Below are 25,266 nucleotides of genomic sequence, written 5' to 3' on the forward strand. Positions count from 1 at the left end.
ATCTGCAGAGATGCATCACAAACAGCTTCCTTATGTACCCAGCACCAAATCCAAGATAATTTGCATGGAGCGCCTCAGCCTGTGGATCCACCCTTCACCCAGCTCTGCTGCTCAGTTTGCCCCTGAGCTTGGCTCCCTGAGCACTCTCATTCCAGGCTGGCTGCAAGACAAAGCTGAGACTGTTCCTTATCACCAAGGGAAACTTCACTCCCTTGGAAGGAGTCTGTTCTGTCTCCGGCATTCCTGCTTCCAGCCAGTTTAACCCCTCCTTGCCCTCTATGCCAGATCATTCCTCAGCCACAGATTACCACTACTGAACAGTAATAATTAGAATTTCCCTTTTATGTCTGTCACCACTGGAAGTCTTTAGACTGAGCCAAAAATTTTTGGGGGAGACTGTCATGGGAACTTGAATTGCTGTGAGCAACCAGGAGATGGCTCATCCCAAGGCATGTGTTGGTGTTGGCACGGTGCCCTTACTTTTCTGGAGAACTGTCTCCATGCTGACTCAGCAAGTCAAATGCAGCTCAGGAGTGGTTTTTGGCAGTCTGCCACTGCATTTCTGACCACACCAAACCTGTTTAATTTATGGGACCGGTCTTGAGCTATATAACTACTGGAGCACCAATGTTTGTCTGTTTGTTTAAAAAGGCAATAAATTGTCCCCATTTGTAAACTAACCAGCTGTTTAAATGCTTCCGCCTTTTACCTTGTGTTTTGTCTTTCTCTTCCTGTTCTCTACAATGTCTGCCTGTCACCCCCCTTCCATCAGCTTTTTCTTCCTGTTACCATGTTCTTTTTGTGTTTTTCTGTTTTAATTTTTATCATTCTACCTGTAGATTTTCTTTTCAACTGCAATGCAAGGCTGTAAGATGTAGATCTCTGATCTTTGGCTACTTAAGTCAAAAATAATATAAAAAACACATAGAAATAAATAGGTAAAATGCAATATTACAGCAATTCTGATAGTGGAACATTAATATTACTTGTTAAACAAAGGTTTTTTTTTTTTCCAGATTAACCATCTTTAGTCAGCTGCAATTCGGTTTTCTCAGGCCAGAAGGCTGATTCACATGTAAAACCAGTGGACTCTGCTTTGGACAGGTCATTCAGTCCCATATTCATATATTTTAATCTAATCTGGACTGAACAGCCTCATACTTTAAAGCTGGTTTCATATTATGTCTGTAGCACCACCATGCTTTATTTTTCCTTTCTGCACAATGAAGATATTGTTCAGTGCCACAGTTTGCTTTCTCCAAAAAAAAAAAACAAAAAAAAACCACAAAAAAACAAAACAAAACAAAACAAAACAAAACAAAACCAAAAAAAAAAAAAAAAAAAAAACCAAACCAAACCAAAAAGCCCCAAGAAAATGAAGAAAGCTTTGGCTCACAGAAGTATGGTCATGAAGAGGAATGTGTCACAGAAAAGAATTGAAGTGATGACTGGCAGATTTCTTCTGCAGTGTAGAAAGGCATTTACTCCTCAGTCTTGGCTTGTATCATCCAATAAATATTGTATTATAAAAAGCAGAATATATCAATAGGAAAAAGAAATCTTCAAGTGAATCTAATAGTAGAAGAATCTGTATTTTCCCTAGGAAGAACAAAATGTGGCTCAGTTGTAAAACTGCTTGCCCCACACTTCTACTTCTTTGCATTTTGCACAGTCCAGTGAAGCTCAGATCTCCATTAAAAAACATATTTATATACAACCATTCTTGGCAAAAATTTCCATACCTAGGCAACAGGCTTGCATAAATTCACCAGGGATGCTCTCAGATGATGGTTCCTGTGTTCATGTGTAGATCCAAAAGACAAGTAAAAATATTCTGAAACCAGAGAAAAACTGTTCAAGGGAAGCTGTGCTGTTGATCTCCACCATATTCAGGCTGTGGTTCCTTTCCAGCTGCTTTGTTAATTCAGCTTCTCCACTTTCCTCAAGCTTCTGGAGACTTCTACAATCCCAAAGTGGCCTAACAGCTGCTGACATCACCATCAAGGGGAAGTTGCTGGTGGTTTCCAACAACTATCATCTTCTGTCTCTCCTTAGACCTATAGTGGCCACAGCCAAGGTAAAAAATCCCCACTGTGACTACAGGTGCCAAGCTGGCTCCCAGCCAGAATGTCATCTTGCCAGTAAGGTGGTGGACCTTTTGATTTCCTTTCACACTGGAGAAATGGATGTTGTCCTTGTACAGTGATCACTTCAGAAGCAAAAGGAGCACAAAGCCAAGGCCACAGCAACCTGATGTGAGGTTTGCCAAAGTGACCCAAATCCAGACAGCAGAACCAGAGCATTACCAAGACTTGCATAGAGACGATGGGGATAGCTGTAAATAACAGAGAGATCCTTAAGATGCCACCCTTCTTACAGAATACGTGCAGGTGTCACTGAATCGCCGTGGCTCCTAAATGAAGATGTAGAGTGAATTATGAGTGTGATGAAGGAGGGGACTTGAAGTAAGTGCTACACTTAATGGATGCCTAACTCAGGCAGTGGATCATATAATCATAGAATGGCTTGGATTGGAAATGAACTTTAAAAAACATTTAGTTCCAACCCCGCTGCCATAGGTGGGAACACCTTTCATTGGGTTGCTCAGAGAACCTGAATCCACCTTGTTCTTGGATACTTCCAGGGATGGAGAGTCTACAACCTCTCTGGGCAACCTGTTCCAGTGTTTCGCCATCCTCACAGTAAAGATTTTCTTCCTCATATCTAATCTAAATCTACCTTCTTTCATTTTAAAACTGGTACCACTTGTCTGAGCACTACATGTTTGTGCAAAAAGTCCCTTTCCATACTTCTTGTAACCCTCCTTTACATACTGGAGGGCTGATAGCAAAAGAGCAACTAGTAAGCTACAGGGTAGTGCACCTCTTTAAAAAGGGAGGGAGGGAGGGAGGGAGGGAGGGAGGGAGGGAAGGAAGGGAAGGAAGGAGGGAAGGGAAGGAAGGAAGGAAGGAAGGAAGGAAGGAAGGAAGGAAGGAAGGAAGGAAGAAGGAAGGAAGGAAGGAAGGAAGGAAGGAAGGAAGGAAGGAAGGAAGGAAGGAAGGAAGGAAGGAAGGAAGGAAGGAAGGAAGGAAGGAAGGAAGGAAGGAAGGAAGGAAGGAAGGAAGGAAGGAAGGAAGGAAGGAAGGAAAAGAGCATCAGCAGAAGAGAAGCTAGGGCAGCAAAGGGAGGCAGGAGGTGCCATTACATTCCTTGCTCCATCTGCTGGAGCAGCCCAGAACAGCTTGTAGTGTTCACCCAGACAACTGGATTGCAGCAATCTTCTGGCTTGTTACCTAACTACCTTTCTTCAGATAATTATTTGGTAGCAGTGAGCCGCATCATTTTTGTAATCACATCTGAGATTTGATTTCCCCCTGTTAAGTGTTTTGAGCGCCTGCAATTGCATGTGTTATAAATAGGCAGGAGTCGATGTTATCTCCTTTTAATGCCTTTATTAGTGATTTCAGCAGAGGGACGGCTCGGGGTAGGGATGCCCTTGCCCACGCTGCACCAGCCGGACACCGCCGAGGAGGAGGTCTCGTCGGATCTGCGCCGCTGTCGTCGCAGAGCCGGAAGCCACGCCTCACGGGAGTCCCTAGGCTCGCTGATGGCTCGAATGTCTAGGGGGGTGACTCTTAGCAGGGACTTCAGAGGTTATGGCGACCCCTCTTCGGTGTTTATAGATGATACTGGCAGCTACCTTGGCTCTTTCCCCACTCAGCGCTGCATTCCGTCTCTCCGGGTCTTGATCGGGCTCGCTGTTCGGAGCGGTTCTTGGTTCTAGACTCACTTCCGGCTATACTCGATTTGCATAGAGGCGGTGACAGGCCCAGAGCAGGCGAGGAGTGGGCGAGGCCCCCAAGTTGATGGGCAGGCTGGTATGTGGGCGGTGTCTCGGAGAGCAGCAGGGCTTACAGACTAAGGTAGGGGTGCAGGGAAAGTACGGGACGGGATGAATGTAACATTCGAACCACAGAATCAGTGCATTTACGATTGGGTTTTAGGGTACAACAGTACATTAAACAGATAACTAACAGATAACATTGATACATAGAACAGAGGATACCCACAACTAACTACTAACTGCTAATAACTAATGGCCTGGACCCTTAGTAACTTATGAAATTAGTGCGTTAAAATCTTTATCTTTCTCAATCCCCCCTCTTTTTCTTTGATCGAGTTTAACTCGCATCAATTCTTTTGAGTTAATCCTCTCAATTAGATCAATGAATAAATTTTTGTTGGGGAGTTCACTTAATTCATCTTCTCTGATGGTTAAGAGTTTTTCTTTCACTAGGTCTGAGGCCCCTTCCTGATTGTCTATCTTTTCTAAGCAGAACCATTCTCTCATAGGGCATTCTCCAGTCAGACGCTGCCTATAATTGGCTATATTCTTAACAACCCAATATTTCTTACCTTCCTCTTGGCAGGAGGTAAGTTGTCCAGCCTCAAAACAAGTGGGGTTTACATTCGTATGAACCCTTATCAACTGCTGTAAATCCTCCCCATCATAGATGGGTGAATAGCACTTTGTGCAAGCGGCCCCTTCTGTATGTTTATTCATCGCCAGGACTAGTATCAGTCCTATCAGCTTCCCCAAGAGTCCAGTATGAACCATGATTGTTTTGGTCTCACCTGGGCTTGCCTCTTGGGACTTAGGGGCTCTCCGCGTTTAGTCCTTAGGGTTCTGTAGTTATCTTTCCTTCCACTCGGAGGTTAATTTGGTTACTTCGCCCTTCTAAAGATTGCTCTAGGAGAGAAATTTGAATATATGTTCTAATTTACTTATCTATTTGCTTAACTGCTTTTAACATTAACTGAACTTTATTACAACAATGTTAACAATTTTCAAACTTAATACAACAGCAAGTGATTTATAATAACTTTCTTTCGCTTGAATTAATTTCTTAATCACAGTTCTTTAACAGTCTCTGGGGCTCAACTGAGTTGCTCCAGTCTTCTACTGAGTTTTTGTTTTCCTTTTAAACGTCAGTTTTAGTGGGTCCAGTTGCGGGGTTACCGTCCAATCGGAAGAGTCAGCTGGTTGGTTTAGGTCTGGGGGTTCACTTGGGGGTGACACAGGTCCTTTTACTCTAGTGATGTGGGTCCAGCCTCTTTCTTTAGTGCGTACCGCGGTATGAGTGGTTAGGAGTACCTGGAAAGGACCTTCAAATTTTGGGGTCAATGGGGTAGTGCTCCAAGATTTAATTAAAACCCAATCCCCAGGATTTATTTGATGTATGTTAGCGTCGAGTGGGGAAGTCTGAGGAATATACCCTTTTATTCTGAGATTTTCTAGTGTTTTACCGATGGTCTGTAAATACTTTCGGGCGGCTGTATCACCTTCTATATATTCCCCGGTGCTGTGGGTTGTTAAAAGAAAGGGGAGCCCGAACATCATCTCATAGGGGGAAGCCCCTATATCCGATCTTGGCCTAGTTCTGATTCTCAGGAGAGCTAGGGGTAGACACTTTAACCAATTTAACTGTGTTTCTTCGATTAATTTTGTTAATACGTTTTTAAGGGTCTGGTTCATTCTTTCCACCCTCCCTGAGCTCTGGGGGTGCCAGGGGGTGTGCAATCTCCAATTTATGCCTAATTCTTTAACAGTTTGGCGCAGAATTTTAGCAGTAAAATGAGTTCCCCTGTCCGAATCAATGTTATTTATTAACCCATACCGAGGGATTATGTGCTCTAGGAGTATTTTTGCCACTACTTCCGCTGTTTCCTTTTTGGTCGGGAACGCCTCTATCCAATGAGTAAGGTGGTCGACTATGACCAATAGATGTTTGTACCCTTGGATTTGAGGCATCTCAGTGAAGTCAATCTGAATACTCTGGAATGGTCTCAGAGCTAGTTCCCTCCCTCCAGGTATGGCTTTCCTCGCTATCCGTTGGTTGACTTTTTGGCAAATCGTACACCCTTGCGTTATGGTTTTTGCTATGCTGTATATTCCTATGCAAAAGTTTTCTTTTAGGAAATGATCACATAATCCCTGGGTTCCCCAGTGGGTTAGTTCGTGAATTTCGGTTAAAATCCTTCTGGCTAGGGGTTTATTCAAAAACTTCCTGCCATCCGGAGTTAACCATTCCCCATGCTCTCCCTTCCTCATTCCTAGGTCCTTGATCGCTTTTAATTCTGTTCTATCATACTTCGGTTTCTCTTCCCCTCCCTCTTCCTCTGATGTTTCATTTAAGGCTAATATTCTAATTGATCCTTTGGGGTCTTGAGCTGCTCTTTTTGCTTCTTTGTCTGCTAGTTGGTTCCCTTTCCCTTCAAATGTGGTTTCTTTTTGATGTCCTTTTACATGTACCACAGCAATCTCAATGGGTTTTAACAAGGATGTTAAAACTGATCTTATCATTTCCTTATGCACTAGGTCTTTCCCTTTTGAATTGAGATATCCCCGTTCCTCCCAGATCTTTCCGAAGGTATGGACTATCCCAAAAGCGTACTTCGAATCGGTGTAAATAGTTCCCCGGTCTCCTCCTAATAGGTCTAGTCCCCTTTTTACAGCATAAATTTCGCAGAGTTGGGCAGACCAACTCGAGGGTAACTTTCCCGTTTCTCGAACTTGAATGTCTTCTATGGTGGATCCTTCTACCACTGCATACCCTGAAACCCTTTTCCCCCTCTAGAACTCGTGATGATCCATCAGTGAATAACCTTTTTCCATAAGGTAAGGGAGTACTTTCCAAATCTTCCCTTACCTTCGTCTGGAGACTCATAAGTTCCAGACAATCATGCTCCAAGTCTGGAGGTGGTTCCCCAGAGAGGAACTGTGCAGGGTTCAGGTTTTTGGAAACTGTTAACCTCAAGTTCTCCGAGTTTATTAAAGTGATCTCATATTTCAGGATCCGGGAATCGGTTACCCACCCCGGGGCTTTTTGGCTCAAAACTGTTTTGATATCATGAGGTGTATGAATTTGAATTTTTCCATTTAATGTGAGCTTTTGGGACTCCTCAACCAACACTGCGGTGGCGGCTACAGCTTGCAGACAGGCTGGCCACCCTCGGGCTACAGGATCTAATATTTTGGAAAGGAAAGCAATTGGCTTTTTGCACCCTCCCCACTCCTGAGCTAACACACCATAGGCCACTCCTCCTTCGGTGTTCACAAATAGATCGAATTCTTTCTTCAGATCGGGCAGGCTCAGGATAGGTGCGGTGGACAACTTGTTTTTTAGTTTTTCCAATTGTTTTTCATCCTCTTGTGTCCACTCTATGGGCTCTGGACTTACCAATTTATCATAAAGGAATCTCACATTTTGGGTGTACTCATCAATCCAATGTCTGCAATACCCGAAAAGGCCTAATAATTTTCTTATGTCTCTTTTGGTTTTTGGAGCAGGTATTGCTATTATTCCAGCAATCCTTTCAGGGCTTAATTTCTTGTATCCTTTGCCAATCAAATGCCCCAAATAGGTCACTTCTGGTTTCACGAATTGTAATTTCTTTTTTGATACTTTCAGCCCTTTTTCCCCCAGAAAATTCAGGAGTTTAATGCTGGTGGTTCTCACTTCAAGTTGGTTTTCTCCTGAAATCAGTAAATCATCTACATACTGGAGGATTTGCACCTGTCCTTCTGGGGTGAATTGCTCTAGCAGCCTTTCCAAAGCTTGCCCAAATAAATTTGGTGACTCAGTGAACCCTTGGGGTAGGCGTGTCCATCTTAGCTGCTGTCTCCTCTTTGTTTCAGGATGGTCCCATTCGAACGCAAACCAGTCTCTGCTCTCCTCTGCTAGTGGACATGCCCAAAATGCATCTTTCAAATCTATGGTGGTGAACCAGGCATGCTCTTGGGGAATCTGGCTCAGGAGATTGTATGGATTAGGGACTACAGGGTGTTTGGTGATAGTCCTCTTATTAATCTCCCGTAAATCCTGAACCAATCGATATTTCCCTTCCGCTTTCTTCACAGCTAAGATGGGTGTGTTATGTGGGGACATGCATGGTTCCAGGATGCCTTCTTTTAACAGTTGTTCAATAATGGGGATCAACCCTTTCTTTCCTTCCAAAGACATTGGATACTGTTTTATCCTGATGGGAGGAGTTCCTGGTTGCATTTTAACTTCTATAGGTGGTATATTCAGGAGGCCGCTCTTCCCTCCTTCTGCCCATACCTCTGGGTTTATTTCCTCTAAGTCTTCGGCGGTTAATTTCATAATCTTTACTTTCATTTGGCCGCCTTCAGGGATAACTCCTATTCCTAATAATACTTGCAAATCGCGTCCCAATAGGTTGCTCTCTAGGTCCGGTAAATAAATAAAATCCGCTCTTATTTGTTTGGAATTCCCTTTGACCTCTATTCCTTCTATAATTGAGGCTGTGAATGGTTTCCCCTCCGCCCCTACGACCTCACATGTTCTAGTTCCGACCTTAACTCCCACTGGAAGCTTCCTAATACTGGATCGGTCTGCTCCAGTGTCTACTAAAAATTCATATTCCTCGTGTTGGGGACCCACTTCAAAATTTACTATGGGCTCACCTCGGTGGTACATCGGGTCCCCTAGTGCATAGAGCCCATGACACCCCTAATCCTCGTTGTTTTCGCCCTTTAATAGCTTCTCTAAGGCATCCTGTTCTTTTGTGATGGCTTCATCAAAGGATAATTTCTGACACTCTCTTCTTATGTGTCCAACCTCCCCACAATAGAAGCATTTTCTGTCCTCTCCTGGCCTCCCAGGAGTTTTCCAAGGTGGTAAGGCCCTTCCTCCCCCTGACTTGGTACTTCTCCGATTGGGAGGGTTTTGATCTTGTATCGCTTCTCTTGCTACAGCCACCATTATCTTTGCTTTCGTCTTGGTTTTCTCCTCCTCCCTTCTTAGATAGACCTTTAAAGCCTCTCTTAACAACTCATTTACATCTTTTTCTTGCCAGTCTTCTATTTTTTCTAATTTCCTCCTAATATCGGGCCAGGACTTGGTGACGAACTGTGTCTTTAACAACACCTGACCCTCGGGACTATCGGGGTCTATACTTGAATAAAGTTGAAAATTCCTCTTTAACCTGTTTAACCAGGTTGCGGGAGTCTCGTCTTTCCCCTGCATATTATCAAATGCTAATCTGGTATTATTGCTTCGGGGTACTGATTCCTTTATACCTTTAACTATTAGGCTCCGATAGTCGTCCATACTTCTCCGGTCTTCCTCCCTGTTCGGATCCCACCTCGGATCTACGACTGGTAATTTATAATCCCCTGGCGGACCCGTTCTGTTTTCTTTCTCCCAAATTTTCATCCCGGCGGTCCTAATCATTCTAATCTCTTCTGGGCTAAATAAAATCTTCAGAATCGAATTCATCTCTCCCCACGTGTAGGTATTGGGGCCCAGAAATTGATCAACTTGATTCGATATGCCTACAGGGTCCTCTACCAGGTTTCCCAGTTCTTTCTTGAAATTCCTCACCTCTGAAGCTGTTAGTGGAGCATTTACAAAACCGACCCCTCCTGCAACTCCACCCATCGGGACTTCCCTTAAGGGGAAAAGTTTAGTTCTGGACCGGGTGTTATAGTTATGTCCCTCTGGGACTTCAGTTGCCCCTATGAGGTTGGTACTGTGAGAGGGGTCCGTATTCGGGGTGTTAAGGTCTAGCTCCCAGCTACGAGGTGGAACAGGAAGTTTAGATGGCGATGGAGAATGTATGGAGTTTGGAGAGACTGGCTGCGAGACTGAAGGAGGAGTAGGAGAAGCTACAAAGCTATAAAAGGGGTTTTTACTAGAGCTATGAGATGTTACTGTTAGGGGTGTATTCCCAGAAAAATTCACAGCACCTACTAGAGAGGCATTCATAGAAAAATTAGTCCCCATCGGGGACGTATCTACCGAAAAATTAGGGGAAGGGGAATTAGGTACAGGGGAGGAAACTGGTGAGGAAGGGGTCTGAGGACTGACTTGGGGTAGATCAGGGTAAATAGGAGGAGGGGGTAAGTGCTCAAGGGGGTCCCATACAGGACCCTTCTCTTCTTTCTTATCTTTATTTTTCCCTTCCTTTTCCTGCATCTTGCAAATTTTTACTGTCTCAGTACCTGATCTTACATGCATCCAGCAGGCAGCATACCTTAGCTGCTCTGTGTCCACTTCCTCTTGGGCTCTCAAATATTGGTTTAACTGTGAGCTCATCCAAGAGTCGGTGGTACCGTACCATGGCCATTCCCCGGGTAGATTAAGGGTTGGCCATACTTCCACACAATAGTGAATCATTTTCACTTTGTTTAAATTCTTAGTTTTCTCATTGTTCTCCCACTGGTCTAACATTCTCCCTAGTGGGCTATCGGAAGGGATGTTAGCTACCTTCCTTTTTCTCGCTTTCCTCTCCTTCCTGATCTTACTTCCGCACACACCCATTCTTACTTGGTCAAATGAAAATACTCTACTGTGTCCTTACCCAAAGGAAATCTTACGACAGGACAACGCAAACTAGAAAAGCGACCTTTCTTGAACTAAAATCTTATAAGGTGCCCCTACTCAAACGGAAATTTTAAAGACGGGCAACTAAAATCTAAAATTTCATTCACTCTGGATAGCTTACTGGCACGCCCTTAGGTCCTGGCCACTATCCCTCTTTCACTCTCTCAGACAGCCTGTTGGCCCGCCCTCAGGGCCCAGCCACTGTCCCTCTCTTACTCACGACGCTACACTAAACTAATCCCCGCAGACGGCCGGTGGACCGGGGCCCAAGGTATCAGGCACCGCCTGCAGCCAGGATTAGTGCGTCGCGGTGCGACACTCACTCTGTCCCTAGCTTTGAACTACCCGCACCTCAGTAATTCCCTAACCACACACACCCCCACCCGGGACAGCGTCCTGTCCGCCCGCCGGTGGGCTGCCCCCGGATAGCATAGACGCCTCCGCCCAACGGTCCCAACGTGTCCGGTAGCGTACCCTAGTGGTACCCCCGCCCAACACTCCCGTCCGGTTTGCACGTCTACCCCCGCCAGGGCAGGTCCCTTACACCCGGTAGCATAACTCCCCTTTGAGCTACCCCCGCCCAGTGTAAGGCTCGCACTCTTGGTCCCACCGTACTACGCCGGATTAGCGGCGCACCCCCTCGTTGCCGGCCCGTAGGTCCGCCCTTAGGACCCCGGCCGCCGCGCTACGGGCTTCCTACCGCCCTTGCTCGCTGGGTAGCCTGCCGACCCGCCCTCAGGGCCTCAGCCACTACCCCGGGTAGCCTGTTGACCCGCCCTCAGGGCCCAGCCACTACCCTTGTGGGGGGGGATCCCTAGTGGGGCCTCCTACCAGTTGCCTATCAACCTCACACGGGCCACTCACACCCTAGGTTTCCTCCGCCCGTTCGGAGGGGGGCCCACTATGCCCCTGGAGGCGCCTCACTCGCTCAGGCTCCACTCGCTTCCCCCTGTTCCCGGCCGGCCCCCTCGCGGGAGTCCCGGAACCGCGGTACTAAGGGGTCCACACTCGCTTCGGAGGTCCGAGCTGCCGGCCCCCGTCTCATTCACACCACACTCGCTCGCCTCCACTCCCGCCACCGGCTATACTTACCAGCCGGCGCTCCTCGGCGCTGTCTTCCTCGATGCTGCGTCCCTCGTTGCTGGGGTCCGATGTTCGCCAGCTGTCCCAGGAGTTCAAAGATGGGCGGCGCCTTCCCTTCTTCGTCCTCTTCTGGGCGTGGCGATCCCGGACGAGCCCCCAAAATTGTTATAAATAGGCAGGAGTCGATGTTATCTCCTTTTAATGCCTTTATTAGTGATTTCAGCAGAGGGACGGCTCGGGGTAGGGATGCCCTTGCCCACGCTGCACCAGCCGGACACCGCCGAGGAGGAGGTCTCGTCGGATCTGCGCCGCTGTCGTCGCAGAGCCGGAAGCCACGCCTCACGGGAGTCCCTAGGCTCGCTGATGGCTCGAATGTCTAGGGGGGTGACTCTTAGCAGGGACTTCAGAGGTTATGGCGACCCCTCTTCGGTGTTTATAGATGATACTGGCAGCTACCTTGGCTCTTTCCCCACTCAGCGCTGCATTCCGTCTCTCCGGGTCTTGATCGGGCTCGCTGTTCGGAGCGGTTCTTGGTTCTAGACTCACTTCCGGCTATACTCGATTTGCATAGAGGCGGTGACAGGCCCAGAGCAGGCGAGGAGTGGGCGAGGCCCCCAAGTTGATGGGCAGGCTGGTATGTGGGCGGTGTCTCGGAGAGCAGCAGGGCTTACAGACTAAGGTAGGGGTGCAGGGAAAGTACGGGACGGGATGAATGTAACATTCGAACCACAGAATCAGTGCATTTACGATTGGGTTTTAGGGTACAACAGTACATTAAACAGATAACTAACAGATAACATTGATACATAGAACAGAGGATACCCACAACTAACTACTAACTGCTAATAACTAATGGCCTGGACCCTTAGTAACTTATGAAATTAGTGCGTTAAAATCTTTATCTTTCTCACATGTTTAGGTGTAACAGTATAATATAGAAGATTGTGTTTTGTTATGAAATAATACAACTCAGATGCAGTTCACTGCACTGGTGAGTAGTAATAGCTCCTCATGGTTTATTTTACAGCCATTTCCTTTTCCTGCTTGGGTTCGTGTATCAGTTCTCTTTTGTCTCCACTTTCATAATTGCTGTCTTTACGGTTTCTCTTCTGCAATACTTAGAAAAAGGTAACTTTCATAAATTGTTATATTCTCAATTGTTACTTTAATCATAAGTTTAATAGTTCCCTTTTCTACAGTTTTAAGGAAATTGGTTATGATGGAATGCAACATATGATTGAAATATTTTCACTAAGTAAAGGATGGTATTTCTGACTGAGATTTAGTTTCTAATGCTTGATATTAAAGGGAAGATAGTGGCATTGTAAATCCCAGGTCTGATAGGAAGGTTGCCAAACTTTCAATTGGCATTCCTAAGGAACAAAGAAAATTCCAGAGAAAATGAATTGATATGGTGCAAGTAAATCAAGTTAATTATCTGATATATAAGCACATTCAGATACTCTGAGATAAATATGGAAACATTAACTTGGTCATTAGAAGAAATATCTGTCCCTAATATATTATTTATTATTTATTTGCTATATTATTTATATTATTTAAATACTATGGGACAATTGTCCTGAAACAGGATGCAAATAAATCCAGTTCCCCAGCCCATCCAATTTTATAGCCCATCAATGTCAATTACCCTGTAAATACAGTGCATTTTCTATGCAGAGAGCTTCATCATGAAAAAAAATGACAGGGTCAAAAATATCACTATGATATCAGATTACAAAAGAGTTGTACAATCTACATACTATATACAGCCTACAGAAAAAAAAATATGATGATGGTGGTGATGATGATTTTTAATTTTTTTTTTTTTAAGGCAACATGAGCACACTATTTTCATGGAGTCAGATGACTCACAAATTCTGCAAGAGGCAGAGTATAATGTAGGCAAAATCTGCCCCCTCAACAACCATGACAGGTGTTAAAATAGAGCTGTGGAGTGATACTGTAGTAGCATTCATTTATTTTAGATTGTGTAGATCATTAAATAATTAAACTAAGGCAGCATTCTATCCAGCATCTTTAATATAATTTCACTCATATTCTTTTAGATGCTCTATTATAATTTAAGTTTACAAGACTTCCACCTATTCCATTGTCCCAGGAAAACCAGGGAAAAGGTGAATCCAGCTGGGGATCTGTTGGAATTATATCTGGAATTACAGTCTCTGTGGGGAAGATACTGCATTTCTGGCATGATCTCTTGGTGACAGCAGCTGGTTCATGAAGGCAGGCTGGGCAATGTTGTGCCATGATGTGCCATGATGTGTCAGGTCTGTTGTTGTGAGGGGACACGGCAGCCAGTGTTCTCCTCCCTGTTCCTGGAGCACTGCTGATGCCTTTCAGTTTGCAGACGTATGATGGCTGTGCCAAGTTAACACTGATGCTGCACAAGGCCCTTCAATTTCTCTGCTGTCCCCAGAGTACAGGAACCTGTGTGCTGACAGCCATCATTCCTTTCTAAGAATAGCTGTTTCTTGTTTCTAAAGCCTTGTTTTTCATTCTAACATTTTCAGTGATCCTAAAGAAGCCAGGCTTTCAGCTTAGCCCTCAGAAACCTCAGTGATCTTACCCAGCATATCTCCATATCTTTATTAACATGATACTTGACGTAAATAAAAAGAAAAATACATAGGTACATGGAAGAAACTCCACTTTTGTTGCACAGAAAGAAGAAACATTGACTAGCAGAATTCAGTGGCTGCTGTAGAACACAACACACAAGTACCACACAAGGAGGTTTACCAGTAGGTGGTGACATATAATTATTTATTAGTTTTTTTCTGGCTGCAAAGTTTCTGAGCTACAAGCAGCTTCACTGTGCAACTTCTTGTTTAAGCTTTCCTTTTGTATTGCTCCACCTTTCTGAGATTTCTTTTACAAGTTTCACAGCTGCAGAAGTGTTTCATAGCTGCAATTACATCTTCTGGCTGTAGCATGTCAGCCTGCTCCTGTTCCATGAACCGCAGGACTGCCTTCCCACTGCTGAGCAAAGTATTTGGTTTGTATGGTTTCAGGATTTTTTGTCTGTTGATGACAGAAAATAACCCAGTTGTCACAACACATATATTAAAAAAAAAAAAAAAAAGTTCCTTTCTTTGTCGTATGTACCTCTTATTTACTTCCCATGAGCAAACAAGTTTTAGAGTTAGCTGTGTGGAAATCTGCTATTTAGTGCCAAATGTAATCAGCAGCCTCTCCTACGTCCATCACGCACTTCTGTGCATCAGCGCTCCCAAGTTACAAAACCATCAGTAACCCTGGAAAAAAAGTTATTCCCCTCAGCTTGGTCTATCTATTCTTTTCTATTAATTTAAATACCATTTAAATGGGGGTAAATGGTGGGTTGTGACTAATGAAAGCCATATAGCTTATGGCTTATGCAGCATATGAGATGAAGTTCAGGTTTAGATACTGAGCAGTTTTGGAGCAGCAGGAGGAAACAAGCTTTAAGGTTTCTCTTAGGCTTCAGGAATCACCACAGAAGTGAGCTGGGCCTGTTTGTCTCATGGGAAGGGTATTGGCTCCGTGGAGGCCACCGCCCAGCTTACTCCACCGGCTGGAGCAGAGGTGATAGATAAGAGCGCTCCTGGCAGCCTCTGCCCACAGCCGGTGGGTGTATCTGGGTGAAGTGTCCTGGTGCCCTTTGGGGGAAAATGGTGCAATGTAACTGCATCAGTCTCAATTCCTGTCCCTGAAGACACGAGCAGACCTCGTGAGGACACTGCTGCCCTGGCAGCTGGCGTGGGCAGCCGGGCTGGGCTGGAAGCGGCCGCTAAATGCGCCATACCGGGTGAAATGTCAGCGTGTTCTCCTCCCTGCATCCACGTGCTCTCGAGCTGCTCTTTCTGAACTGGTTCTAGCTCGGTGCTCATTAGGGCTTAACCAAAATGTTCTATTGCAGTTCATAAAAGATTCTGCATTTTCCAACTACTATTTGATGCATTGCTGAGTTCATGATGAATACCCATGTTCAAACCTGCAGTGACGTTCAAACATACGCAGTGCTTTATTCCTGATGCTGTCACTGGCCTGAGTTGAGTCCTGAGCCCAAGTCGTGTCAGTTTTTCACTTTAATATTCTTACCATTTACACGGGGAGTTTTCTTCATGTAGCAAAGTCAGTATGTTTTTTCTGACTACACCCATGACTCTTGTGAGTCACGCTCTTGGGCTGGGGCAAGACAGACGAGCTCATACACAGCGCACAAAGTGCTGCAGAAAAAGTACTGTCAATTGGGGCAACCACATGGTGCTTTTAATCCCTGCTGTACAGACTGGTGGCAACTGCCTGAGCTTTGTCTGTGGGAAATAGTGTATGTGTCTGAAGAACACCAAAATACCACACCCAGAACATCAGGGCACTCTACTGGTGCTGCTGGAAAATCAGGAAAACCCAGTGCCCACTAATACAAATGGAGGGAGAGTCACACATATCATCTGCTAAATTTGGTGGAATATCTGTGGCAGACAAGACTCCTGCTTGCTCTTATCACAAGGACATAAGTCACAGGCTGCAGCCTGTTGTAATTCAGGCTGGATTTATGACTGTAGATTGGCCTATTTAAGACTTGCCTGAGAGAAAAAGCAATTATTTCAGGTAAGTCACCAAGCTGCTCCTGTGCTCTGCCTACACCTGGTTATACTTTTTGGAACTATTATATATGTACAAAGCAGAAAGTGAGAGAAGGTGGGCAGCTTTAGAGAAGTTACTGCTGCTGTTTGCCGGCGGCAGGATGCCGTTTATAAGTGATGTTATTGTCATATTGCAGCACAACAAACCAAAGCACAGAGGGAAAAAGCGAGTGTGACTGACAGCTCTGCCTAGTGCAACACAAGATATGGTGAGGGGACACAGGCAACTATTGCTGGTTAAATGTTATTCCTGTGAATAACATTTCACAGTTAAAACAGTTAACAACAGTAAAAACTGACAGTAACCTCTGAGTTTTTTTCAGTGTTGTTTGGACAACACATGCAAAAAAAATTAGACACCAATATAATAAAATTATTATTCCTGTTTAGGATGAAGAAGTCACTGGATGAAATCGAAGATGACACCCAAAACTGAATTTTTCAATAATGCAATCAAGAGGGAAATGGGAATGCAAGGTTTTTATAAAGCAATTATATAATAGCAAGCTATATTCAGCTGATGAAAAAGAAGTTTTTATAGGAAAACAAATGAAACACCTATGCTTAAATGAAAATGGGATAGAGGACTGAAGCTGACAGGCGAAATAAGAGATTTTAGATCAAGTGAGGGCAAACCTTGATACTGCAAATAAGGTTTATTTCTTCAGTATAGTAAGTTAAAAATTGACTCAAATGCAATGACATGTGCGCAGCTATCCCATGCCTCACTGCCTGTCCTGGTTTGAAGCCAGGACAATATTTCCACCTGCCAGACTTGCATGTCACTGTCTTCAGTGTAGTGTTCAATTGCAACAGCAAGATGCTCAAATCTTTACTGTTTTATCACACAGCTGTAGGGACACCAACAAAAATTGGTACAAAAGCGAGTCTGAAAAACTCTTCAGTTTCTCTCTTAGAAACATATTAGGCCTTGGATAACTAATGAAACATCACTATACCAGAGCTGCCTCCTTGATGGCTTGATGCCAGGTCTAGGAGCAAGCCAAAGATTGAATTCTCATAAGTCAACAACAGAAAGGAGAAAAGGTTTAGTGGGAAAATAAAAGGTGGTCCAAAGACAATGAAAAAAAACCAACAAAAAAAACCCCAAGTCAGCTTGGGGCATTGTCTCGATATACTTTCTTTTTCTTTCAGTCTATGATTCTGTGAAAGACTATTTTTTCCCTTTCTTCCAGATAAATATTGTTAGAGGAAGTAAGTCCACCTCCGCAGCCATCCTTTTGCCCAGCTGCTGAACCCCGCTGTTCCCTCTTGCAGTGGCACACCAGAGCCAGGGCAGTCCACAAGGAGAAGGGAGGGGGAACAGGCTGGCAGCTGAAGGGCAGCACGGGCTGCAGCCACCAGTTAGCGCAGTCTGAATCTCCTGGACACTGGTCAGTAACCATTTCATATATTGCTAAACTTGAACTATAAACTGCAATTCGTAAATCTGCAGGATTAATCAAAAATACACCTGGCTAACCTTCAAATTATCAACTATTACAGCTCTTTGGTTACTTTGGAACTGCTACTGCTACGTGACATTAGCTCAAGGCCAGACCTGCAACTGTCTGCATCAATCCAGCGAAGCTCTCTGCAGAAAGGTGACAGAACAGAGAGGGAACAAGCCCTCTCCAGAAGAAGGTTACTCAATAGCTTGCTATGTTGACTCAGTGCCATTAGATGCAGTGGCGTACCCACTGTATATAAATTGTGACCTGTCTTCTGTTTCATTCTCAGTCACATCTCCTGCCATCCTGGTAGTTTCCCATTTTCCACTGGGAAGCTTTTGGGCATTACCAGAAATGTTCCTAGCGTCCTGGATCTGGGGAATGGCAGTAATACTTTGTTGTGTGTCTTGGTTTCTCCTAGGGAGGAGAAGAAGGTAAGGACTCTTTGTAAAACCATCTCAGTGTGCCTGGCATTTATTTGTGTCAAATATTCTGTGTACATCACTAAAAGAACTGTAGTCAGACATATGCAGGATAACACAGACAATGCTGTAATTTGGTCTTTTGAGAGATTTATGTTCTGATAGAATTTCTGTGTATGAACTTTGCAATAATAGTGTTGTGATGCCTAGAGGTAGCTGTAGATACAAACCTATGCATAAGCCAGGTAATTAAAATATGAATATGTATGTCCTGATTTCCTAAAGTTCTGGGCTGTAATTTCACCTGTATTGTAATCACAGTGAATACCTACTTATACGTAATTATAGTTTAATACCTACTTACAAACATTTTTATATTATATCTAATAACACAATTTAATACAGGTAATATTTCTGTACCATGTATATTCCTTAAAAGCATTTATCCTACTGACACATTCACACAAGGAGTGAGCAATTTGCTTTACTCTTCTTATTTTTTAATTTCTACAGTCATTTTCTTGTTTTATTTTAAAAAGTTTAATGAAAAAAAGGTGAAAATAATTAACTTCATTTACTGTAAATGCTGAAATATTATATGAAAGTTATTTCAGCAGTCATGATGTCCTTATACAGGAAAGTTGTTTCTACTCAAAAAAGAAAATCATTTCAACATATGCTTTACTTTAAGTATCTGCTTAATTTAAAGCATGTGCTTGATGATACTGTGAAAGACTATCTCTTATGTTTACTGAAGATTATAGCAAAATTCCCATATTTTTAGCAAGATCTGGTCCATTAATGGGATATACCAATAACAACAACCTTTCCATACTAAAAAGCTTCTTTGCTTGGTATTCAAATGAAATTGTGGATAAAATTGCCCCAAAATGTATCAGACAATATTAGTGTGATGGATTATTTATTAATGTGACCATTTCATAACTGCATGTTAGCTAATGGCAATAATTTTGCATTTGAAGAGGTGAAAAATATACATCTGATCCAGGGAAAAGAAAGATGACATAATCAAACTGTGTTTTATTATGTCTATTAATGGTTAAAATTGTTCTTTCTTACATAGCTTAGTCCTTATACGGGAGAAAATTATTTGTATATAAACTACTTATTTGGGATTTTTTCTTCATTTTTTTTTTCACACGACACAAAGCCTAACATCAGTATTTTGCATTTCTGATAGTCCTGGAGAAGAGATCCTGTATACATAATTTTAAACTGAGCTTTTGTTTGTGTTTTGTAGGCGGCAAGGGGAGCCACCACTTGAAAATGGGTTCCTTCCATACCTGGGCTGTGCCTTGAAGTTTGGTGCCAACCCCCTTGAATTCCTCAAAGAAAAGCAGAAGAAGCATGGCCACATCTTCACTTGCCATGTAGCAGGGAAATACATTCATTTCCTCACTGACCCATTTTCATACCATGCACTGATGCGCCAGGGAAAACACTTGGATTGGAAAAAGTTCCATTTTGCTACTTCTGCCAAGGTACTCCTGGTTTTAATATCTAATGTGCAAAGCATCTGCTGATATACCCAGTCGATCCCTGTAAACATAACTATGCCTTTGAAATAGGAGTGGTTTTACCTTTCTGCACTTTTATTGGTTTAAAATATTGTGGTCGTTTGTTCCTCTTCCTAAATGGAGAAGAATTTTGCAGTGATTTTAATTTTTCTAAGACTATATATTATCCTAAGACTGTACATTATTTTATTACATTAATATCCAGCCCTCCAGTTAGAAGGGAAGTTGCCTTCTAGCTATGAATTTATTCTTTGGCTTTTGCTTCTGTTAGATTTTATCATCAAGGTAATGACAGGCCTTACTAATCATGCATACAATTTATTTTGTGACAGGCTTTTGGGCATGGTAGCATTGACCCAGCAGAGGGAAACACCACTGAAAATTTTCATCAGACTTTCATTAGAACCCTTCAAGGCAATGCCCTAGATGCCCTCATTGAAGCGATGATGGAAAACCTACAGTATGTCATGCTGCAGTCAAAAGCACCTAAGCTTCAGTCTAATACCTGGGTGACAGAAGGACTTTATACATTCTGTTGCCAAGTGATGTTTGAGTCTGGCTTTTTAACACTTTTTGGCAAAGAACTTAATTCAAATAGTGACAAAAACCTATCATCAAAGCAGGAGACTGAGAGAGCTCATATCCTAAATGCCCTTGAAAACTTCAAGGAATTCGATAAGATTTTCCCAGCCCTCGTGGCAGGGCTGCCTATCCACCTCTTCAAGAGTGCCCACAGCGCACGTGAGAGGCTGGGAGAGGCACTCCTGCACAAGAATCTCCTGAAAAGGGACAACCTCTCTGAGCTTGTCACCCTCCGCATGTTCCTCAATGACACCCTGTCGACCTTCGACGACATGGAAAAAGCGAAGACGCACGTGGCAGTGCTCTGGGCCTCTCAAGCAAACACCATTCCTGCCACTTTCTGGACCTTGTTCTATCTTCTTAAGTAAGTCCCAATGCTTCTTGTTCCCAAACAAAAAAAAAAAGTTTATCCTTCAGAAACCAATTCATTAATACAGGCCAGTTCCACTGCTTGATACCTTGATAACTTTTATCAGTGATAAAAAGTGATAAAAAACTCACTGTTCGCAACAGAGGTGCTGTGTTGTTCTGGACCTCCACAGAAAAGCCCTTCACCTATCTGAGAACAAGTAGTGGTAGCACAGAGCAATTCTTTAGAAGCTTCTGGTTTTTGTTAAGAAACAGCACTCCAGGGCAGTGCTACGCTTTGTCAAGAAAGCTTTGGAGTAAATCTACATGATATGACATTAAAAGTCCTAGTTGCAGTCAAAACATTAAGTGTATTAAAGGCTACAAAAATAACTAGACATTTTTAGACCATCTCACTAGAGCAAGCAAAATGACATTTAACTTCATTATTGTTTTCACAGAAACTTAATAGAAAATTATATGTATGTTGATAGATCCCACTGAAGTCTACTGTAGTTTGCACCTGCTGAGCTTGTTACTCGTGAGACAAGTGCACAGCTCAGCTAATACTATCAAATGTCCATTTTAGCGTGGGCCTTTGTGGGTTATCTGCTTCAGCATAACTAACTGAAGTATGTATCTAAATTCCTAATGGTTTTACTTATCATATCTACTTACCAATTTTTGTAATACAGGCTGGATTTATGACTGTAGATTGGCCTATTTAAGACTTTCCTGAGAGAAATTTTTGAGGCTATTTGGTACTTTTTTTCTCCAAGAATGCATTTGCTTTAGATTTTCTGGATTTGGAGTCTTTTAACACCCTGATTGTGCCTTCATCAAGACACAATTGCACCCTGTTTTATTGTGTCTATATATTTCACCATAGCTCATATTTCACCATGAGCTCATAGCTCATGTCTGAAAGAAAGGCTAGATGGTGAAGAATACTATGTGGGCTCTTAACATTTGGAAGATTGTCTTCAGCTAGACAGAATATTGTCACATCAGCCAGAATAAATGATGTTATAAAATTTTAGGAATAGGATCTTTAATCATGTTCCTAAACTTTCTACCTGCAGTGGGGCTATTTCCTAATCTACAACTGGCTGGGGTTTTTTTTCTTATTCTTGGCATTGCTTTTTAGTGACAGTACTCTTTATTACCTGAATTACACACATCAGTTCTGTCCTACTTGTCATTGCAGACAAAATCAAATATTTGGGGTTCCTTTTTTATTTTTCTTTTCCTTTGAAGATATCATGCTTTCGCAAAGACATGAAAAAGTGGAACTGCAGCATTTTGCTGCAACATTTTAATTTTAGAAGGTTGTACTTGTCAGCCAACAAGATAAATTCTAGTCAGGAAAAAAGTTAATAGCAAAACCCCTTCTTAATGAATTTTTTAATTTAAAATTATGTTATACCTTTGCTCTTTTGATCTTAGGAATCCAGAAGCAATGAAAGCTGCTGCCAAAGAAGTGCAAAGTGTTTTGGAAAGTGCCGAAGAGAGTATCAGCTTAAATGGCAAACATATTTCCTTGAACCGAAAACAGCTGGATAATATGCCAATACTAGGTATGACTATTTCATGCAGGATTGTTTATGCAGAAATCACACTACAATTTCTATGGTCTTCTATTTATTACCATATAAATGTTTGCTGTGGAATTCCTACGGAATTAGCAAAGAAACAGTAGAACAGGAAACTGTGTGTTCCTTAGTGATAGCAAACACAACCAAGGCTTCCCAAAGTCCCAGGTGGTGTTGAGAGTATCAAAATCCACACGAACAGCGCTTGTTCGTGGGTAATGTCATGTCTCAATAATCCTACACTACTACATAACATAGACCTATGGATAATTCTGAACAATATTTTGTTTGGTTATGTCTTTAAATCAAATTACAAGGTGTTGCCAAAACTTAATTCCCTATTCTTATCATATGAAACAATGTTTTCTAATACCATTACTTGTATTTCCTCTTAATATTTTTCAAATTATAAGCACATTTTTCAGAAGTTACAAAGCTTTGATAATGTTGCCTTTTAATTACTGTTACTTTAAAAAAAGTCAGTTAATATTGAAACAAAAAATTTCCATATTACTTTTTTTTTCTGAGTATGTGTTTCTCTACAGGACCTCTTAAAGCTTCAGAAAATTCTGCTCACTGCACTGTTTCTTTTTTGTGTTATGTTTTCAGTTTTCACTGGTTTGGTCTTTATCTCAGAGTGAAAATATGTCTCACTTTTGAACATTCTCTTTCATCAACTACAAGCATTTTTTGCGGGGAAGGCAGATTAGGTTCTCAGTGGTATCTGCAAAAGGGATAGAAATGCTAAAAAGAAATGACAAAGATACTTTCTTAGGCATTTAGGAAGTTAATATTAAAATATTTCTTCTGATAAATTCAGGGTTTAATAATGGCTCCAAAATAGTTCAATATCCATTATTTGCCCCCTGTATGTGAATATGCTGTTTCCATGGCAAACATTCCTTGTCCTCTCCCAACAGACAGCATCATCAAGGAGGCAATGAGGCTCTCGAGCGCGTCCATGACTTTCCGAGTGGCCAAGGAGGATTTCACTTTGCACTTAGAGGACGACTTTTACAACATTCGCAAGGATGATATTGTAGCTCTTTATCCTCAGCTGCTGCATTTTGATCCAGAAATCTATGCTGATCCCTTGGTAAGTATTTTTTTCAAATTGCATTAAACTTGGCACTCTGGCAGAAGTTAACAGGCCTTTAGATAAAGCATTTATTGTCGTGCCCCATGGCTGGTTTTCTGCTGTACCCCAGACAGTCTGTTCTTACACCTGAAGATGCGATGATAGGAAAGAAAAAGAATAAAGGCAGTGCACTGTCAGCAAGACATGTTTTAGTGTAACCAAAAGGTGTGCTACCAGCCCCAGACAGCCTTCTACTTACTGCCTTCCTCAGTGAGGGAAGATCACCATTAGGAGGGTCTTTGAAGAAGGATAAGGATAATAGTTTCCCAAAGGCACAAAATTAGAATTTTTCCAGTTCTTCTTCTGCCGCATGAACAAGAATGCAGCAGGTTACAATCCTTATTTTTAGAGGTGAGGAAAGAAAAGGAGAGGTATCAGCAAAGAACCTGACATCCTGACCCACATGCAAGAACTTCTCAGAGGCTACTCTTTCTAAAACAGCACCAGGGGGTTGGTGGTACTGTACAATGCTTATTGCTGGATATATCTCTTTTCCAGCCCGCATTTTGTGTCTTTATCTGGTTTTCGGAGGTGTTCAAATGTCAAGGAACTCTTTTGTGTGTTTAATTGCAGACATTCAAATACGATCGCTTTCTGAACGAGAAGGGAGAGGAGAAGACCGACTTCTACCGGAACGGTCGGAAGCTGAAGTATTACTACATGCCTTTTGGGACAGGCATAGCAAAGTGCCCGGGCAGGCTGTTCGCTGTCCATGAGATTAAACAATTTTTGGCTCTGATTTTTTCATATTTTGAGATAGAGCTTGTGGACAGTAATGTGAAGTGTCCCTCTCTAGATCAATCCCGTGCAGGACTGGGTATTTTGCAGCCATCCAATGATGTTGATTTCAGGTACAGGCTGAAGCGCTTATGAATATATATTTTGCATAATGCGTATACACTATGTACTTGTAGTACATAAATACACTGTATATACTAACAGTACTAAATACACTGTATAACATATACTTTATATACATTTTATGTATATATGCAAATGAAATGCTTCAAGTCTTGGGGGAAAATCTATATGAAGATGCTAATTCACCATTTTAATGAAAAATATGCACCTGTGTGGTACCAGCATGCAGTGGGTTTAATGCTCTCTTTTGATGCAAATGTCTCCCTTCTTACCCACCATTCTGAAAGGCAAATTTAGATTTTCAATTGTGTGTGTTTGTTTTTGGTTTGGTTTTTTTTTTTCTGTCAACAAATACTTTCACACAGGTAGAATTTCATGAGCTAATTCACAATAATTTCAAAAATGTACTACAGTTAAAACATATTCTTTTCTACAATTGAAACGTTGGGCGGGGGAGGGGTCTCCTCACAGGTGAAATAAAGTTTTTGTTGTATAAAGGCAGATTCACAGTGGGGAGGGGAGAGTTTCCTGAAGAATTACATTTATGGTTTTATGAAAAACTAGAAGACTTGGAAAATACCTACAGAAATGTTCACGTTCAAGTGAAGCCACAAAACTTGTATTATATTCTGTGTAAGATACATATTTTTAGAAAGTGCTAACTGTGTTAAAATAAATTATATTGGCTGAAACAAATACATCTCTAGACTGTTTATTGTTTTAACATCCTAACATTATCAAAGGCTTATGCACCCATCCAAGGTCATCCAAACCAGTTTTAAAGTAGCCAGCTCAAACACCAATATGGAGATAAATAAATACCTACCACATATTCTGCAGTGGTTCTGGCTGCATTTAGCCTCATTGCCTAAGCTCCTTATTTCCATAAGTCTCCTTAGGTTTTCCTAGTCTAATTCCATTAAAGTTACCATGGGTAGTATCGTGTCCACACATTTCATTTCCAGTGGTGGCATGTCCATAAGAACAATCGTTTCAGGGTTAATATAATTTGGTTCTCTCTAACATCCTTGTCCTTTTCTGCTGCAAATGACAGATACATGTATGTCACAAAAGTACACTTCTAAGAAATTTCTTTGGGCTGAAAGAGAGAGGTATCTTATCATTTGCTGATGAAAAGAACAAATGGACTTAAAACATTGTTTTTATCCTGTTTTTTCCAAGGACTTATG

General features: G+C 42.4%; 1 protein-coding gene across 1 annotated transcript; it reads left to right on the forward strand.

Annotated features, from left to right (window-relative positions):
• Positions 1-17,444: 17,444 nt before the first annotated feature.
• LOC120754951 (cytochrome P450 7A1) lies at positions 17,445-24,756 on the forward strand. The gene is made up of 8 exons (XM_040069329.2): positions 17,445-17,538; positions 17,651-17,748; positions 17,885-18,029; positions 19,279-19,519; positions 19,888-20,501; positions 21,932-22,062; positions 22,998-23,173; positions 23,789-24,756. Exons 3-8 carry the CDS (start codon positions 17,950-17,952, stop codon positions 24,086-24,088), a joined length of 1,542 nt encoding a protein of 513 aa, XP_039925263.1. The 5' UTR covers positions 17,445-17,538; positions 17,651-17,748; positions 17,885-17,949; the 3' UTR covers positions 24,089-24,756.
• Positions 24,757-25,266: the final 510 nt, after the last annotated feature.

The sequence above is a fragment of the Hirundo rustica genome, chromosome 1 (genome assembly GCF_015227805.2).
Source record: "Hirundo rustica isolate bHirRus1 chromosome 1, bHirRus1.pri.v3, whole genome shotgun sequence".
Taxonomy (NCBI): domain Eukaryota; kingdom Metazoa; phylum Chordata; class Aves; order Passeriformes; family Hirundinidae; genus Hirundo; species Hirundo rustica.

Excerpts from the sequence above, each read along its gene's own strand:
- LOC120754951 (XM_040069329.2), top strand. The coding sequence starts at position 17,950 with ATGTTCCTAGCGTCCTGGATCTGGGGAATGGCAGTAATACTTTGTTGT. Across the intron at positions 19,520-19,887 it reads ATTTTGCTACTTCTGCCAAG|GCTTTTGGGCATGGTAGCAT; the intron begins GTACTCCTGGTT and ends ATTTTGTGACAG. Across the intron at positions 23,174-23,788 it reads AAATCTATGCTGATCCCTTG|ACATTCAAATACGATCGCTT; the intron begins GTAAGTATTTTT and ends GTTTAATTGCAG.